The sequence below is a fragment of the Aethalodelphis obliquidens genome, unplaced genomic scaffold (assembly GCF_003676395.1).
Source record: "Aethalodelphis obliquidens isolate GAN/ISIS:26980383/991018 unplaced genomic scaffold, ASM367639v1 scaffold38, whole genome shotgun sequence".
NCBI classification, from domain to species: domain Eukaryota; kingdom Metazoa; phylum Chordata; class Mammalia; order Artiodactyla; family Delphinidae; genus Aethalodelphis; species Aethalodelphis obliquidens.
Genome location: NW_020837982.1, coordinates 7,693,416 through 7,711,297, shown reverse-complemented (window position 1 = coordinate 7,711,297; position 17,882 = coordinate 7,693,416). Strand labels below are relative to the sequence as shown.

At 52.1% G+C, this 17,882-nt stretch overlaps 1 protein-coding gene across 7 annotated transcripts in view; it reads left to right on the top strand.

Annotated features, from left to right (window-relative positions):
• Positions 1-2,728: 2,728 nt before the first annotated feature.
• Positions 2,729-17,882, top strand: part of TRPV1 (transient receptor potential cation channel subfamily V member 1) — a 29,428-nt gene continuing 14,274 nt past the window's right edge. For 3 of the 7 annotated variants that reach the window (XR_003437991.1, XM_027130682.1, XM_027130680.1), the window contains exons 1-9: positions 2,729-8,404; positions 9,161-9,315; positions 9,390-9,542; positions 9,920-10,060; positions 10,206-10,504; positions 11,370-11,549; positions 14,103-14,261; positions 15,539-15,634; positions 17,033-17,103. Coding sequence is in view for 6 of the 7 variants with exons in the window: in XM_027130682.1 (XP_026986483.1) it covers positions 8,037-8,404; positions 9,161-9,315; positions 9,390-9,542; positions 9,920-10,060; positions 10,206-10,504; positions 11,370-11,549; positions 14,103-14,261; positions 15,539-15,634; positions 17,033-17,103 (1,622 nt within the window). In the remaining variant the exon portion in view is untranslated. The remainder of the gene's footprint in view (positions 8,405-9,160; positions 9,316-9,389; positions 9,543-9,919; positions 10,061-10,205; positions 10,505-11,369; positions 11,550-14,102; positions 14,262-15,538; positions 15,635-17,032; positions 17,104-17,882) is intronic. The other 4 variants (XM_027130681.1, XM_027130683.1, XM_027130684.1 and 1 more) reach the window with 4 other exon arrangements.

Sequence of the window (17,882 nt, the reverse complement as noted above, 5' to 3'; positions counted from 1 at the left end):
TCCCGACTTTGGTAATCAGCCTTTTTCAGCACATGGGAGTTTGCTGGTTTCTAGCTGTGCCAGAAAGTCTGGCTTCCAATCTGAGAAGAGCCCAGGTGGATGAAAAAAATCTATTAGGCTCCCGTTGCCAGGGTCAGTGTGCCCCACGGTGGTAACACAGAGAGAGAGAGAGACCTGTGGCCATTACTGACGTTAGCAGTTTTAGCCTAGGTCACACCAGACGGGGCCCAACCACCTGCTGTGAGACCTCCAGCGCTTTCCCGTGCTGCCTCTGGTACCCATCAGAGCTTGGAGGGAGTGCCCCTTCCCAGAAGTCATCATTAAAACATGATCTACTTACAAAGAGTTTTAATGGGCACGTCATTACATAGATCCAAGAACACAGTGTTTCAAATTACGACCCAGAAACCACACTGATGGTGGTGAGGCCCAGCCCTGAGATCCCGTCCCAACACTGTTTTCTGAACTTTAGTGGAACCACTCAGGGCAGGTGCTCTTCAGATAAAGCCGGGCCAGCGTGCACCTTTGGGAAAGGCACGCAGTTAGGCTTGGAGAAGGGAAACGGAGGGCGCCGGAGCCTGTGTCGCCCAGGAACCGTTAAAATCTGCAAAGCCGGGTGCAAACATCAGAGAAGTTAAGGCCCGATACAAATTTTAGGAAGCTCCAGCTGAGACTAGTACAGTTGTCACTGTTCTTGGGCAGGTTACATAGCCTGTCTGCTCTTCATTTCCTCATCTGTAAGGTGGGGACAAAATTGTACTCACCTCGTGAAACTTTGCAAGGGTCCAATGAGATAGTGCCTATAAGGTGCTTATCCCAGAACCTGGCACTCTGTCTGCCATTCTTGTTGTCATTGTGATCAAATGTACCAGTAGGCCCAGGAAGGCATCGTTTGGAGGAGGTGGGATTTGAATGATAGGATCTCAGCGTCCATAGGTCTCACCTGCCACTTGGGCCGTAACGGTGGGTTGAGTGGGATGGATGTTGGGCAGAGGGAGGGCGGGGGGAAGAGCGTGGAGGCAGGCACCGTGGGTGTGGCTGGGGAGGACATGTGTCTAGGTGACAGGAGGAGGTGGGCCACGGTGGGAGAGGGGACCGGGGATGTGGTCTCAGGGTGCCAGGTGGAGGGGTGGGGCCTTGATTGGTAAGGGGGCCACGATCAGGACAATGTTCTAGGACTAGGGACTGGGAGGTGGCAGGCTGGGAAGCCTAGACTGGGAAAAGGAGGCACTTTTGGGGCTTCTGGTGAGAACTGTCTGCTAGCTGCCGTGAGGGATGGACGTGAGCCACAGAAACAGCCCAGACAGCGAGGACAGAGAAGAAGAGGGTCGAGAGGACAAAGCATGCCGGACTTGGTGACCAGAAGAAAGTTGGTGCCTTTATAGGCAGGGGCATTGAAGGGAGGGAATGTGGGGAAGAGGGGTCCATCTTGGGATGTGCTGAGGGGAAGGGGTTTGCGGTCTTTACCTGGAGATCCCGGGAGGCAGGGATGGAGCCCAGGGGAGAGGGCAGGGCTGGACGCCTGGGTGAAGGAGTCGCTGGCTTGGGAATGTCAGGTGGGTTCTTGGAGGAGTGAGGGTCTCAGAGAGGGGAAGGAGGAGGTAAGGGTCCCGAGGAGCACCTGTGTGGAGGGGAAAGGCTTGGCGAGGAGAGGCAGCCAAGGAGACCAACGTGGAGCTGTCGGGGAAGGAGGAGAAGGGCCAGGATTTCCCCTGCAGCCCTCGGAGCATGTGCGGTACCAGGTAGACTCTGGGATGTTGTCAGCCCCAATGGCTCTGTTACAAAGGGGACACATTTAGTGACAAGTGTTGTCCTCACCAGAGGCAAAAATCACCTTGGAGGCTAAGGGGACGGTCCTGGTGGAGAAGTATGACCCACCACTTTGCTGGACATTGCTCCTGGGCTGGCCGGTTCTCTCAGTGCCTTCCTCAGATATCTCCCTCCCTGTGCCTGGGGGCAGCTCAGGGCTGAGACCCCGGCCTGGCCCAGGCAGCGTGTGAGCCAGGGGCTGTGCCTGACCCAGTGTCTGCACAGCACTGTCTCCATACCGAGGTGTATTTAATGCTACTCAACTGTACACTTAAAAATGCTTAAAACAGTAACTTTTAAGTTATACATATTTTACCACAATTTCAAAAAAAAAAAGAACGAATTCCAAGTTCCATTTTTTCAAAAATTAATTTTTTTAAAATATTTTTTTAAAATTTTAATTTATTTATGGCTGTGTTGTGTCTTTGTTTCTGTGCGAGGGCTTTCTCTAGTTGCAGGAAGTGGGGGCCACTCTTCATCGCGGTGCGCAGGCCTCTCACTATCGCAGCCTCTCTTGTTGCAGAGCACAGGCTCCAGACACGCAGGCTCAGTAATTGTGGCTCACGGGCCCAGCCGCTCCGCGGCATGTGGGATCTTCCCAGACCGGGGCTCGAACCCGTGTCCCCTGCATTGGCAGGCGGACTCTCAACCACTGCGCCACCAGGGAACCCCTCCAAATTAATTTTTATTGGAGTATAGCTGATTTACAATGTCGTGTTAGTTTCTGCAGTACGGCAAAGCGAATCAGTTATACATACACATATATCCCCTCTTTTTTAGCTTCTATTCCCATATAGGCCATTACTGAGTATTGAGTAGAGTTCCCTGCACTATACAGTAGGTTCTTAGTCGTTCCAAAATTTCATTTTATTTTATTTTTTATTTTTGTTTTGGCTGTGCAGCCTGCGGGATCTTAGTTCCCTGACCAGGGATCTAAGCTGAGCCCGCTGCAGTGGAAGCTCAGAGTCTTAACCACTGGACCGCCAGGGAAGTCCCCCAAGTTTCATTTTAATTGAAGCATTTTAGCTTCAATTTTAGGCACATATCAAACGGCACACATATGAAAAGGTGTGCAAGCAGGGGACATGGTATGGCGTGGTGGAATGGGCCCGGCTTCCTGGCCCAACCAGCAGTGTGACTTGGGCAATCATCTAATTGCTAGATGTCACAGAGTTCTCATCTGTAAAATGGCTATGACAGTCTCTACCCTCCCACTGTGCCGGGTTGTTGCATGGCCTAGGAGAGTGGGTGGTGAAATCTTTTTGTAAACTGTAGAAAGACATGCCGGATCCATGTGGTGTCTGCACTTCAGTGTCTGACTCAGGGGTCGGAGCTCGTAAGCTACTCCAGGCAGGGCTACAATGGGCCTTTCTGGCATGTGGCTGCTCTTTTCAGGCTGTGTCTGACCCTCAGCTTATTGGAGTCTTATTGAGTTCCCAGGGGCAGCTGCTAGGTCAGCTTCTCAGGCATTTTGGGCGGCAGCCTGTATGCACGCCTGAAAAGACTTTGAGACTTTTCTCAACCAGTTTCCGGGAGGGAATGAAGCCCTATTGGAAGTGATGAATTAACTTTTCCCTTGTTCCTTTAGGGTCATACTAGGAGGCGTTAGAAAATAAACCCTCATCAAAGCCCTATTGGAAGTGATGAATTAACTTTTCCCTTGTTCCTTTAGGGTCATACTAGGAAGCGTTAGAAAATAAACCCTCATCATTTTCTGTGTTCTGTGGTTCCGTGAGGAACCCCAATTGAGAAAGGCCGGAACTGGCAGATGCAGACGTGCCCCCACCATCATCCCTGCCCCAGATCTGGGCACACAGGGAATGAGAGGCCCAAGAGAGCCAGGCACTTGTTCCAGGTCACACAGAGTTGGTGCAAAGGCAGCACTCAAAACGAGGAGGTCCCTAATTGCCAGGCCAGGATTGCATGATGGGTGACCCTTTCCATTCCTTCTGCATTTTGAAAATGGAGCGGTGCTCCATTTACATCTCTGGCTGTGAAAGTGCATTTGTTGAGCTGTTTCCCCAGACCACCCTGTCTGCAAGAGTGGTGGGTTTGGGAGGCCTGAGCAGCGCCCTTCTTCCTTGAGAGCTGAGGTCACCAGCTCTGGCTGGTTCTGGGCTGCGTGTGGCTAATTGCATTGTGGCCCCAGCACTAAGTGGTTTCTGAAAAAAAGGGCAAAAATGATGGGAAAGACTTTGGGGTCCTCTGGGAATCGGAGCCTCAGCAACAGCGGCTGCTACCATTGCTGGAAACGTTTTCCTTGAGTGCCAGAGGGCGCCCACAGCCCATCCCTGTCAGTGCGGAGCAGCCGCAGCCCGGGGAGGGGCCGTGGACCCTCACGGAGGGAGGCAGGGGAGGCACCTCTTCTCCCCACAGCAGCTCCACTCTCCCTTCGAGTGGAACGGCCTTCGAGCTCGCCGCGCCTGCTGGGTCTGGGGTGTGCCTGCGTCTAGCTGGTGAGTCCCTTTTGTAGTTGGATGTTCGCTTTCAGAAACATCTAAAAGCGTTGGACAGCATAGTGAGCTGTCAAAAGCTGGGGTATGCCTCTTCCCAGCTGTGTGACTACGGGCTGTTCAACTAGCCTCTCGGCGCCTCACTCACCCCATCTGAAACCTGGGGATAATAACAGTGGCTTCCTCAAAGCCCATGGTGAGTCTTAAGTGGTACCGGAGTCGCAGGGCATTTATCCTAGCTAATCGTGAGCGCTTGGTAAGGGATAGTGGAGGTTGCTATTATCACTGTGTCTCATCTGCACCAGAGGCATCCTGGGGTGAAGAAGCTCTGGCTGCTGCAGAGGCCAGCGGTTCGTGGCTGGAGGATTCAGTGCGTAGTCCTCTCTGGAGTGAAGGAGCGCTGGGCCAGCAGGCGGGAGCCCTGGGTCCTCGTCTAGCCTCCACTCTCTGTTTTTGGCAGTGTTCCTCTGGCTCTTCATCCACGGGCTGCAAACCCAGCTCTCCATCCCTCTTTAGGAGATGCTCAGTAGGAGACGAGAATGATCAAGGCCGGGTGCTAGACCAGCTCCCAAAAGCCCGAACGGAAGCCAGACGCAGATGGATGCTTTGGGCAGAGAGGGGAGGAGGAGAGCTGTACCCCAGGATGTCTCACCTGGACTGGGGAGAGGGGAAGGGAGGCCTCTCCCAGGTGATGGGCAGTGTCCTTCCTGGCTCTAGAGTTGAGAAAGACCCAGAGGCCAAACCAGGCCTTTGCTGGGCAGAGTCTTTTCTCGAGACCATCCTTTAGTCCAGATGGGTGAATTTGTGAATCTTATGTAAAACAGAAGCACCATCTCCATCAGACACCCCAAATCGCGGTTGGAAATTCCCCCAACTCTGTAGAATGTTTGGCTCTGACAGGTGCATTGCCATGGGGCGCACGTGCTGGGCACACCTCAGGCCTGGCAGTGCTGACTATCTTGTCCCTGTTCATCCCCCGCAGCCTAGAGCAAATGGCCTCTTAGTCCTTGTCCCTCCCTCTGTCCTGGAAGAAGCTTGGTTTCCAGTAGGGAATCAGGTGCAGGGCCTGCAGGGCAGATCCAGGGTTTGTTGACTGACTGACTGATAGCACTGTGTGGGCTGCTTCATGTTTACTGAGTTTGGTTAGATTTGGACCAGTCAGAGAATGAGGCAAAGCTGCAAGAAAGAACAGCACTGAAAGGTTTGTTGAGGCTCCTGGCTAATAGGTGCTCTCTTGTTGGACTGTTAAGAGCTGCTAGTTGGGAAGCAGGTTTATTTTTGGCTTTGCAGCCAGCCTTATCCAGAGGGAGACATTCCTGGGAGAGCCAGGCCTGGCGTATGGCCTGGACCTGATTTGTGTCTGTTGTGGGGTTCTGAGCTTCCTGGGATGCTTGTTTTGAGCAGGAGGGTGCTACAGGTTTGGGGCTTCTGAATGAAAGGGCATTGTCCCCACCTGCCTGGCCCCACGGCTGGGAGGGCCTGGTCTGATTGGCCCCCAGCTCTTGGTGTGAGGTCTGGGGCTGATTTTCATGACTGAGAAAGAGCCCTGAGCCTTCCGGTGGGGGTGGTAGAGTGCTAGAGAGGCTCAGGGGCCAGGCTGCCTGGGATCAAATCCAGGTTCCACCTTTTACTAACTGTGTGACCTCGGGTAAGTAATATAATTGCTCTGTGCCTCAGTTTCCTCATCCGTAAAATATTTCCCTCTTAGAGATGTGAAAATAAAGCGAGTGAATGCCTGTAAAGTGTTAGAACAGTGTTTTCCTTTGCACAGCATGGGCTCAAACACATCAATTCCTCTCATTCTCATTAGCCTCCTGTGCCTTTTAATCGCCAATACGATCCCCATCCTATGAACAGGCCTCGATGGGAAGCTTCTCATGGCTTCCTGCCATCTGAGCAGTAATGTCCACATCTTGTTCCTTGGCGTTCAGGGCTGACAGCCATCTGGTTCTGACCCCACTGACTTCCTCTTCATCAGCTGCTCTGGGGGTCTCCATCCTCTTCCCTAGTCCCAGCCCAGCCTTGTTCCATTTCCAGGCCCAGCTCATCTGTCACCTCCTCCACGAAGACTTCTTCAGCACCCCGGGCCCTGCTGTGATTCCCCTGCCCCAGCCAGCACCTGGTTTCTGTCTCCGATGGGGTCTCAGTCCTCTCTGTGCCCCCAGCACAGGGCTGGGCACCCAGTAGTGTCAGTGGATGGGTGTTGAATGATGGGATGCACACATGGGTGTTGGTTGGAAGTGGGGCTTTCTGTGGCCGGGCATACTTCCTGCAGCAGGGTTTCCACCTAATGGATGAATCAGAGAAAGACTCAGGCCCTCCTGAATGCAGAACAACAGGCAGGAGTGGAAACGAGCCTGTAGTCATCGTCTGTCCTATTCACAGGATGCGAAATGGTAAGGCTGCCTCTTTTTCCGCGTGGATCTGGGCATCAGATCATAGCCGAGTTATTGTCACAGCCCAGCCACATGCTCTGAGTTTTCACTGCCTGAACTTTCACTTGAACATGCAGGCTTAAGAAGCCTCCCATTCCTTCAATGGCTGTTTTCTGGAATCCGGCCACTGCCGGAACATGAATCTCTCTAACTTCCTATGGAAATGGGAGCCAGAAGGGTCTGTATCTGATCTCACTCCTTTCCCAGCACAGCTTTTTTTTTCGTAAAGACGTGGATCTGGTAAGTGCCCTGCCCAGGTGGAGTTCACGGGGCAGGGTGCGGAGATAACAGTTAAGCATAGAAATTGCTAGACTGCATGGTGGATGGTGCTAAGAGGGCTGTGAGGAGGGATGAAATGAGCTGGGCCCCTCTGGAGGGGGAGGGGAGCAGCACGATGAGTGCAGGGATTAGGGGACGTGGAGGAAGTGGCATCAGTGGGTAGGTGGCATCTGAGTGGTGGTGCGGTTTGGACAAGAGGAGAAGGAGGAAAAAGCACCCCCTGTGGGGGCACTGTGGAGGCCAAGGTCCCTGAGATGGGGGACAGTGCTGGGTACCAGGGAGTGATGGTGCCCAGTCGGGAGGGGAAGAGTAGGAAAGGAGGTTAAGAAAGAGTGGAAAACAGTATCAACAGCAGTTTACAGCCATAGGTGCTGGCACCAGCTGCCAGTGTAAGTCCAGGTGTTCAGGCCCAGAAGGCCCACCGGCGCTGAATCACTTAAAGCCTAAAAGTTCAGGGCCAGGATGCTTGAAATATACTAATTTCACAAAGATGACAAAAAGTGCAAAAAATCCCCTGCAAACTCAACAGTTGCAGCAGCCAGGTCGAAGAGCAAAGGTAGGAGAGTGCGTGGCTGATGGGGGTGGGGGGGGGCGACACCCAGCACCCAAGGGCCCATGCAGTGTGGAGTGTGAGTGCCGGTCTCTGCCAGCAGCCACCTTGCTCCTGGGGACGCAGACTGCTCGGCTCTTTGGGGCTGAGCCGTCCTGAGCTCCTCCCCAGATGCACAGCAAGAGATTAGCCTCTCCTCCTGTTTCCCGTATTCTGACCTTGGAGGGAGGCAGAGCAGTGGTTATCATTCCTACTCTGCAGACAAGGCAACTGAGGCCCAGAGAAGAGGAGGAACCATCCATCCTGATGGTTCCAAGCTGGGGGCTCATTCATCCCTGGAGGCTGCTGGCCATGGGGCTGCGAGGACTGCTCCCCCTGAGGCCTCTGGGGTGGGAGGTACAACACCCCTGAAAGCTTCCTTTCTGGAAGGCTGGGGGCAGGAGCTGTCGGACTTCTGGGCTGTCCTGCTTCACAGGGGCCTTTGCAACAAGGGCAGTGGGGGCTGGAGTCATGCAGCCCTCCAGCTGGGAGCAAACCCGATCTTGGTGGCTGCCCGCAGGCCGCTTCTCGGGCCACAGAGGATCTGGCAGGATGAAGAAATGGGGGAGCTCAGACTTACGGGAATCTCAGGACCTGCATCAAGAGGACTCCTGCCCAGAACCCCTAGATGGAGACCCTAACTCCAGGCCAGCTCCAGCCAAGCCCCACAGCTTCCCTGTGGCCAAGAGCCGCAGCCGGCTCTTTGGAAAGGGTGATTCGGAGGACACATCCCTCATGGACTGCTCTTATGAGGAAGGTCAGCTGGCATCCTGCCCGGCCATCACAGTCAGCCCTGTTGTCACCGTCCAGAGGCCTGGGGATGGTCCCACCTGTGCCAGGTAAGCTGCATCTGGAGCTCAGCCTCCCTCTCCACCAGGAGCCTAACTGGCCCAGCTGGCTGAGGCCCCAGCCATGGAGACACCATGTGATACTCGAGTTTATGGGCTGAAGGTCATAGAGCTAGGGAGCTGGGGGGCCTCCAGAGGTCGCCTGGTCCAGCGTCTGTACTCATAGGACCTTCAGGACATGTGGCCACACATGCTGGCATATATGCTGATCCTAGCTGCTGGCTGATCTCTGGGTCCAGGCTTAGAACGCTCACCAGCCCTAATCATGAGGACTAAGTTGGAAGGCTCAGGCGCAGGATGCTTTTAGACAGAGTACAGAACAGTTCCAGTGAGAGCGCACCAGGCCTCCCACCTCCTCCGAAGCAGGACAGGGACTGCACAGGGCTGGATGACTTCTGTGGCCCTGTGAGGATGCTTTTTCACTTAGCAGAGGCCAGCCAAACCCCTGCCCTCCATCCCCTCCAGGCTCCCCCAGCCTCTGAGCAGGCAGAGAAGTGAGTGGCCTGGGTATTGGAGGAAGTGGAGGCTGCAAAGACTTTCTAGATGATGCCTACACACAGGGTGGGGACACAACAGGGGTACACGTGCCCCACTGTTCCCTGTTACAGCCTGGACTGAGCGGTGGGTTTTGTATCGTGTTTTTTCCCCTTTTGGTTTGCCTCGGGGTTTAGTTGTGCCCCCTGACAGGCTCTGAAGGCCTCAGGGCTGAGACCAGAGTATGAGACGAAGGTGTTTTCTGGCCCTTAGGCAGCCATCCCAGGACTCTGCTGCCGAGAACCTCAAGCTCTATGATCGCAGGAAGATCTTCGAAGCAGTGGCTCAGAATAACTGTGAAGAGCTGGAGAGCCTGCTGCTCTTTCTGAAGAATAGCAAGAAACATCTCACGGACAGCGAATTCAAAGGTGGCCCGGAAGCCGCCGGGTCCCGGGAGTGGCCCTGCCGTGCTGCCTGCTCTGACCCCCATTTTGTCTTGCAGACCCGGACACAGGGAAGACCTGCCTGCTGAAAGCCATGCTCAACCTGCACGACGGGCAGAACGACACCATCCCCCTTCTCCTGGAGATCGCCCGGCAGACAGACAGCCTGAAGGAGCTGGTCAACGCCAGCTACACGGACGGCTACTACAAGGGTGAGGGAGGCCCGGGCCGGCATGGCTTTGCCCACAAGTTTGCCTGGATCCAGGAGGGCACCGTCATGCCCGGGAAAGGCTCTGAGCTCCTTACTCCCTGTCCAGCCACTGAGTTGGGATCTCCTGGTCCTGGGGGTCCCTGCACCCCCCACCCCCACAATGGTTCGGTGCTCCTTACACTTGGGCCATTTTGATTCCTTCAGCTCCCAGTCTGGTGTTCCCTGTTCTGGGGGTCTCTACTCCTGCCTCAGGGCCTCCTTGGTCCTCCTTTGGTGGGGGGTCATGCTGCATGTTCTGCCCACGCCCACCGCCGGCACCTGTCCGGGCAGCCCCCGCAGGACGACAAGCACAAAGCCAACAGCACGCGTCCTCCACAGGCCAGACGGCACTGCACATTGCCATCGAGAGACGGAACATGGCACTGGTGACCCTCCTGGTGGAGAACGGGGCCGACGTCCAGGCCGCGGCCAATGGGGACTTCTTTAAGAAAACCAAAGGGCGGCCTGGCTTCTATTTTGGTGGGGAGACCACGTGGTAGACACTTGGCTTTTTGATGATTGCTAAGGGGAGGTTTGAGGTGGAGACGGGGGGAGTTGGAGGCTGGGTGGTGCAAGGGCCAGTCTCTTCCTGGGGAAGCCCACCGCTTGCCTGTGTTGGCTGCAGGTGAGCTGCCCCTCTCCCTGGCTGCGTGCACCAACCAGCTGGGCACCGTGAAGTTCCTGCTGCAGAACTCCTGGCAGTCGGCCGACATCAGCGCCAGGGACTCAGTGGGCAACACTGTGCTGCACGCGCTGGTGGAGGTGGCTGACAACACGGCCGACAACACCAAGTTTGTGACGAGCATGTACAATGAGATTCTGATCCTGGGGGCCAGACTGCACCCTGCGCTGAAGCTGGAGGAGCTCACCAACAAGAAGGGGCTGACGCCGTTGGCTCTGGCCGCCAGCAGTGGGAAGATCGGGGTAGGGAGGGGGCATCATGCCTGAGCAGGGGGTGCTGTGGGAGGGGCCTGCCTACCTTCCTAAGCTTCTGACATCGCCACCACGCAGAGCCCTGGTGCTGCCCCACCAGCCTGTAGAGGGAGGGCAGGGGGCATTAGAGTCAGCCAGGGGAATTGTGAGATGCCGAGCAGAATTCATCAGCTCACACGTGGCCGTTTCTGATTTCCAACTCTGAGCATCACCGACAAGACACAGAATGGGGGTGGGGCGCTGGGGTCTGGGGATGGGGGTGGGTTGATCTGAGGGTGAAATGGAAAGAGAAGCTGTTGGTGTTTTTTCATGGAAGATAGGACTTTTGGGTGATATGGGGTCCTAATGGGGTGGGGCAGGCCCAAGCCTGTGGACGATGTCAGGCCATGGAAGGCTGAAGGTGGGGCTGGGCAACTGGGAACTGGAGGGGAAGGGGCTTCTCAGTACCAGAGGATTCTGGGAGCTTGACTCTGTTCATACTGAGTCTCTTAGGATGAGAACATTGGTTTTATAACCTTTATAACCTTGGTTTTATTTCTTGGATTTTATTTCCTTCTGGCTTGAGGTTTTCTAGAGTGGACCACTGCAGTCCTTCACTGTGAGATGGGAGAAATGGGGGGCCAGGTGTGATCAGGTGATGGGTCCGATGTGGCTGCAGTTGGGGTCTGAGGCAGTGGGAAGTTGATCTTGATGGTGGTCGGGAGGCTGCTAGATGGGGGTGGGGCTCTCCTGGGGCTTGGGTGGGGTCTCCAATGGGCTGGGAAGCAGAATTATTCTTGGAGCAGAGCTGGTAGGGAATGCAGCCTGTGCAGGGCCCCAGGCTGGCCTCTAACAGGCTCTTGTATCCCTGCGGCAGGTCCTGGCCTATATTCTCCAGAGGGAGATCCAGGAGCCCGAGTGCAGGCACCTGTCCAGGAAGTTCACCGAGTGGGCCTACGGGCCCGTGCACTCCTCACTGTACGACCTGTCCTGCATCGACACCTGTGAGAAGAACTCAGTGCTGGAGGTGATTGCCTACAGCAGCAGTGAGACACCTGTGAGTGGGCTGAGGCTGGGACCCAGCCAGGAAGGGCTTCGGGCCTCACTGCACCCCAGCCCCTACTCCCACTCCCTAATCTGGCTCTGGCCCCTCCCATCAATGGAAACCTGCTACCCGGGGCCTACACCCTGCGGTCTCATCTCCCCATTCATTCCCACCGAATGTCTTCCTGCATCATACGTCAATATATGATAATATTCCCATAAAACTTAAATATTTCAAAAATACATAAAGAAAAGAATCCTCCTTTTCTACCATATAAAAACATGTAGCTTCATTTTGTTTATATAAATGGGATTATACTATATATAGTACAGAACAACCATGTTTTTCACTTAGTGGCATGTTTTATTGTTTAAATTTTTAAATTTTTTATTTTGGCTGCGCTGCTCGGCTTGCGAGATCTTCCCCGACCGGGGATCGGACCCGGGCCCCCTTCAGTGGAAGCACAGAGTTCTAACCACTGGACCGCCAGAGAAGTCCCTGTAGATAGTTTTATATCAGCACATATGAGTCTGCTTCATTAAAAAAAATTACTGCAAGTATTCCATAGAAGGAATGGGGTGTAAATATCCACAGAATGACATTTGAGTTATTTCGTTGTTTTTTTTTTCCTACTACAATGCTACCGGCCACTTGGCATGGGTTTGAGAATTTTTCTATGAAGGACACCTGGAACTGGAATTGCTAAGTCAGAAAGTATGGCCTCCAAAAAGATTTCATGAATGTACTTGCCCACCACCCATGGGTACACATCTACTTGTGTCCTTGCCAACCTGGGTATTACCAATCTTTCTTTTTTAACCTAGTTTAAGCCCATGGAGCCCAAAATGCTATCTCATTGATGTCTTAATTCTTGTTTTCTTGCTTACGGTGAGGCTGAGAATTTTTTCATGTGTTTTCAACCATTCATATTTCTTTGGTAGATTTCCTATTCCTTGTCCTTTGCCATCTCTTCTACTGGACTGTTTGCCTTACTCTTTTAGTGTGTAGATGCTCTTGTTATGAAATGAATTGATCCTTTCTCTATTGCACATGTTTCAGATATTTTATTTTCTCCTAGTCTCCTAGTCTCTTGCAAACTTCATTTGCATCATTTGCTTATACAGAGTTTTCATTTTGAGAGTCGAATTGGTTAGACTTTTTCTTTCATAGCTTTTGTGACTTGTGTCTTGCTTTGGAAAGCCTTTTCCACTTCAAGATTGCACATACATCTTCCAATACTTATATTTAGTTCCTTTGTAGGTATTTTATGTTTGGCTTTTAAATTTATCAAGAATTGATTTTTGTGTATGTGTGAGGTAGGTGTCTTACTTATTTTGTTTGCAAATGAGGGTCCCAATGCCACTTAAGGAAAAGTTTATCCTGCCACCACTGCTGTCCCATCTTTCTAAGGTGACAGGTGCTCCAGGCCCTGAGGCTGACTTTGGGGGCTGTAGTCTGTGCTGTTGGTGATGATGGGCTGCCATGATGTCTCACAGGACAGAGGCTGCACTTACAGGGGCAGAATCCAGAGGAGGGAGAGGCCTGGCTTGCTTTGTTCTGTCCTGTCAGCTCCCACCTGGGCTGCCATGCTGAATCTGGGCCTCTGACTCAGAATCCCTGATGTAAGTGTTCCCAGAGGGCTGGCCCAGGTAGGAAACAATCTCAAGAAGGACTGGGGTGTTTGGCCTAGAGAGAAGGCTCTGGGGCCACGGCTGCCATCTGCACATCTCTGGAGGCTTTCAAGGGCTGGAATGCAGTACTGGGGTCCCGAGTGCAGAGCGGGGACCACTGGTGGGAAGCAGAGAAGACCAACTTTACTCCAGAGAGCAGGATTTCCCAACAAGCTTCTTGGGGCAGCAGAGAGCTTCCCATCCCCAAAGGTATTCAAGAAGACACTGAACATGGTCCTTATTTGGGGAGCTCCAGCTTGGGTCAGAGTTGCACTCAATGGCCCAAAAAGGCTAGGATGACCTGATTTTGGCTCATCCACATCCTAGGAATACTTGAACTTTACAGAGAGCTCGTTGATGTGAGACTTTTGCCCCAAAGCAATACTTGTAATGGTGGTATCCCAGGCACTGGGCCCACTCACGGCAGGAAAGACTTCCCCGTTCCCTTCAGTCTCATGCATAGGTAATTGCCACTCCCACCTGGATAGCCTGTCTGACTCAGGGCCGGAAATGGGAGAATTAAGGAATTCAAAGGCCTCTCCCTCAGCAGCCTCATGCTAAGCTCTGCCTGTGCCAGCCTCTTCCCAATACTGTGGGAACAGCAAGGATGTAGGCTCTTGGGAGAGCGTTATTACAGAGCGTGGGCGTAGAATGTCGGGTGACACTGGTACGCTCTTGAGTGTCAGGGGCTCTTAGGGTCACGTGTCCAATGTCACCCCTTGTTCACTGCACAACAGAGACACTGAGGCCCACAGGGTGGGCCACGTGGGGAGCCGGCTGTGACCCTCCGCTGCCACCCGAGCTGAGGGCGTGGTCCTGCAGAGACGTGGGTGTGATGTGGTCCTGTGAGACGGGTCCGGGACGGGTGAGCCTCACTCCTCTTTGCTCCCCTTAGAATCGCCATGACATGCTCTTAGTGGAGCCGCTCAACCGCCTTCTGCAGGACAAGTGGGACAGATTCGTCAAGCGCATCTTCTACTTCAACTTCTTCATCTACTGTCTGTATATGATCATCTTCACCACGGCCGCCTACTACAGGCCTGTGGAAGGCCGGGTGCGCCTGAGGCTCGGGCCTCTGCGGGGGACGAGGGGAGGGGGCGGGCGTTCCTATAAGACCCCGAGACCACGGGCCCAGGCCAGACCCTGGAGACATGGAAGAGTCACCTGGAGATCTTACGTCCCTGTGCTCCGTCCTCCCTCTCCTGGTCGTCTCACCTCCCTCTCCTGTTCTCAGCCCCTCCTTTAGCCTCCGGGTTCTGAGAGGCCGAGCCTGTGGTCGCTGAGGTCCCTGATTGCAGAGGGGCGGTACTAGGTTAGAAAGGATGCAGGAACTGGGGCTCCAGAAGCACCTCTCCGCTCGTCTGGGTGTCTTCAGGGTCCCAGGTGGCGTCATCCCTGAGCACATTGCCAGCCCTCTCACCTGCCTGCTTTTGTTCACTCACTTGCACATTATTCATTCCCTGGACATATACTTCGAGGGCTTCCTCTAAGCCAGGCCCTGGGTTATGCAACAGATTAACTTAAGACCAGACTTTTTCCGCTACCAGGAGCCATAGACTCCCTCAAGTTTCTGAACTGAGTCCTTTCCATTCAGTATCCAAGCACTTAACTTGCTGCCTTTATCTCCAGGTTGCCTTGCTTATAAATTTGGTTGAAAAACTCAACTTCCTAGTTAGGTGAAACCCAATTTCTATACAACTATTAAGGCCATCTAATGACTTTATTTTAAGAGAAACGAAATGTGTGCTCATGAGACAAGCTAGTGAACTAGTGCTTATGAAACATGGGTGATAGGCTGGAAGGAAACCCACTCTGGAAAACTGTGGCTGAAACACAAGGACGACACACACACGTGCGTGGGCGCACACGCGCGTGCGTGTGTGTGTGTGTGACGGTGACGTCTCTCCCTCCACCATCCGTGGGGAACCTTGACAGTTCTGGGAGACCAGGCGTTCGCCATAGGCTGTGGGAACAGCAGGAAGCACATGACATTGGATCTGTGAGGGTGCCTCCACCTAATGCCACCACCCACCGTCCTCCCAGCCAAGCAGAGCTCCAGGTTAGGACATCATCCAGGAGAGAGCACAGTACAGTAAGGACACTCCTCCTAGCAGCTGGAAGCTGCCACTTTGGAAATCAGGTCCCACAGAGGGGCCTCCTTGCAGGTGTCCCCATAATTATGCATTGTCTTTATTTGTGTCTCTCTCTCCTGATGGAGGCTGAGCCTTTCCAGAAGGGGCTGGGTCTTAATCGCAGGGCTCTGTACCAGGTAAATGTTTGTTGAATGAATGAATGACTGAATGGAATCACTAACTTCTCTGCCCTTTGCAGCCTCCCTTTAAGCTGAAACACACCGTTGGGGGCTATTTCCGAGTCACTGGAGAGATTCTTTCTGTAGCAGGGGGAGTCTACTTTTTTTTCCGAGGGGTAAGCATTCCTTCCAACTCCGTGAGTTTCCACTATCACCAAAACAAAAAGTCAAGAGACTCACTCAGCGCTCACCCACTTTTTAATTCATCAGCCACGTAATGGCCCTGATAGAGGAGCTTAAAGACGCACAGGTGAAGATGAGATCCCTCAGGCATTCACAGCTGTGGGAGGGTGCAGGTTTGCCCAGTGGGTCCCTGCAGACCCAGGGCAGTCATGCTTGAAGACAGGCAGTCAGGGCTCTCCACTGAATGTAATATTTAATTACAGAGATAGAGTGGAAGCCTCTTAAGAGACAGGATCATGACTAGTAGTTGTTTAATTAATTGAAACAGCCCATTATAGCTCTGAATAATGAAAGAAATCTATATGTAAACTGGAACCATTTTATTTTAACTAAAAACTCAAACATGCATATTCCTTGGCCATTCTTCTAATATAAGTGGAACCACTGTTGCATGTACAAAGGGACCTGAATGCAGAATTTGAGATTATTGTGATTTTTTTTTCCTTTAATCTTTTTTTTTTTTTTTTGCGGTACGCGGGCCTCTCACCGCTGCGGCCTCTCCCGCTGCGGAGCACTGGCTCCGGATGCACAGGCTCAGCGGCCATGGCTCACGGGCCCAGCCACTCCGCGGCATGTGGGATCCTCCCGGACCGGGGCACGAACCCGCGGCAGGTGGACTCTCAACCACTGTGCCACCAGGGAAGCCGCCCCTTAATCTTTTTGATCTAAGCTACACCTCTTTTTTTTTTTTTTTCAGTAACTCACCTTTAAGGAGTCTTTCCAAATCACTGGACTCTGTCTTCACAGAAACAACTGTTTCTGTTTATTTTCACCCTCCTAGTTTATATTTTAGTAAAGTACAAAGCTGCAGTAGCAAGTGCAGTGGGCAAAAAGCATTATTGGCAAACAGGATTAACCAGTGGGAGGGCAAGGCGGGTGTGGGTGTCCTGGAGGGGAGCATGCACCGTGGGCATCAGTCAGAATGTTTTCGGGGGGTGGAGAGCACTGGTTTATCCTGGGGAGTTAGTTCGGTGGAGGATGGTTAAAGAATTTTTACTGTAATTCAAACTTCTTTAAGAAAATTAGGAAGAAAAAGTACAAATTAAAAAGAAGGAAAAAAAATCACGCAATTCAAGCACAGCAATTAATAACATTTTGGTGGTTTTCCTTCCCATCTTTGCTTCTAGGTATAGCTGTAATTCCACTCTATTTTAAAAAAATCTTCCTGACCGAGTACATAACATTACCCCATTAGCCTGACCCATCCTGTTTCACTGTCTTCATTATCTTTGCTTTGATGCACTCTCATGGTCCATCGTGGCTCCATTTAGGAAGCATTCTGGGCGCTCACCATTTAACCTTTCCTGGGATCTTACTCTGTTTACCTGCAGATTCAATATTTCCTGCAGAGACGGCCATCACTGAAGACCTTATTTGTGGACAGCTACAGTGAAATGCTTTTGTAAGTGATACTGACTCTTATGCCTCTGTAGCAGATAGCATCTTTTGGCCATGAGACCTGGGGTTACAGCAATCAGCTCATTCTCACTCATTCTCTCACATCCGCTGGGCCTGGCACATAGTAGGACTTCACAAACATGTTGAATGAATGATGGAAGGCACCCAATAAACGTTTGTCGGGTGAGGAATACTGAGGGTCCACTCTGTGCCAGGTATGTTCCAGGTGCTAGGGAATTTCTTTTAAATCTGGCACATCTGAAAATATTTCTACTATACCTTCACGTTTGATTGATAGCGAGGTTGGTTATAAAATTCTTCTAAAATTGTGAAGATATTTCTCCATTTTTTCTTTGCTTTCAATATGAAAGGCGACAAGTCCAAAGCCATTCTGATTCTGAATCCTCTTTTAAGACCTCTTTTGGTTTTTCTCTTCGTAAACCTATAGTATCTTCTGTTTATTCCTAGTGTTTGGAAACTTGATGTTTCTTGATGCAGATTTGTTTTTATCCAATATTCTGGGTACTTAGTGGGCTCTTTCAATCTCTAAATTTATGTCCTTTATTTTTTTGTATATTTTCTTGAATTACTTCTTGATCTCTCTTCTGGAACTCCTGTGATTTGTATATTGAAACTCCTGACTTCGTCCTGAACTAGTTCTTACATTTTTTCACTTGTGTTCTCTTTATTTTTGGCTCTTCTTTCTGGGAGGTTCAAATCAATTTTAATTTCCATTCTTTCTAGTGAGTTTATTATTTTTGATATCATGTTTTTAATTCCTAA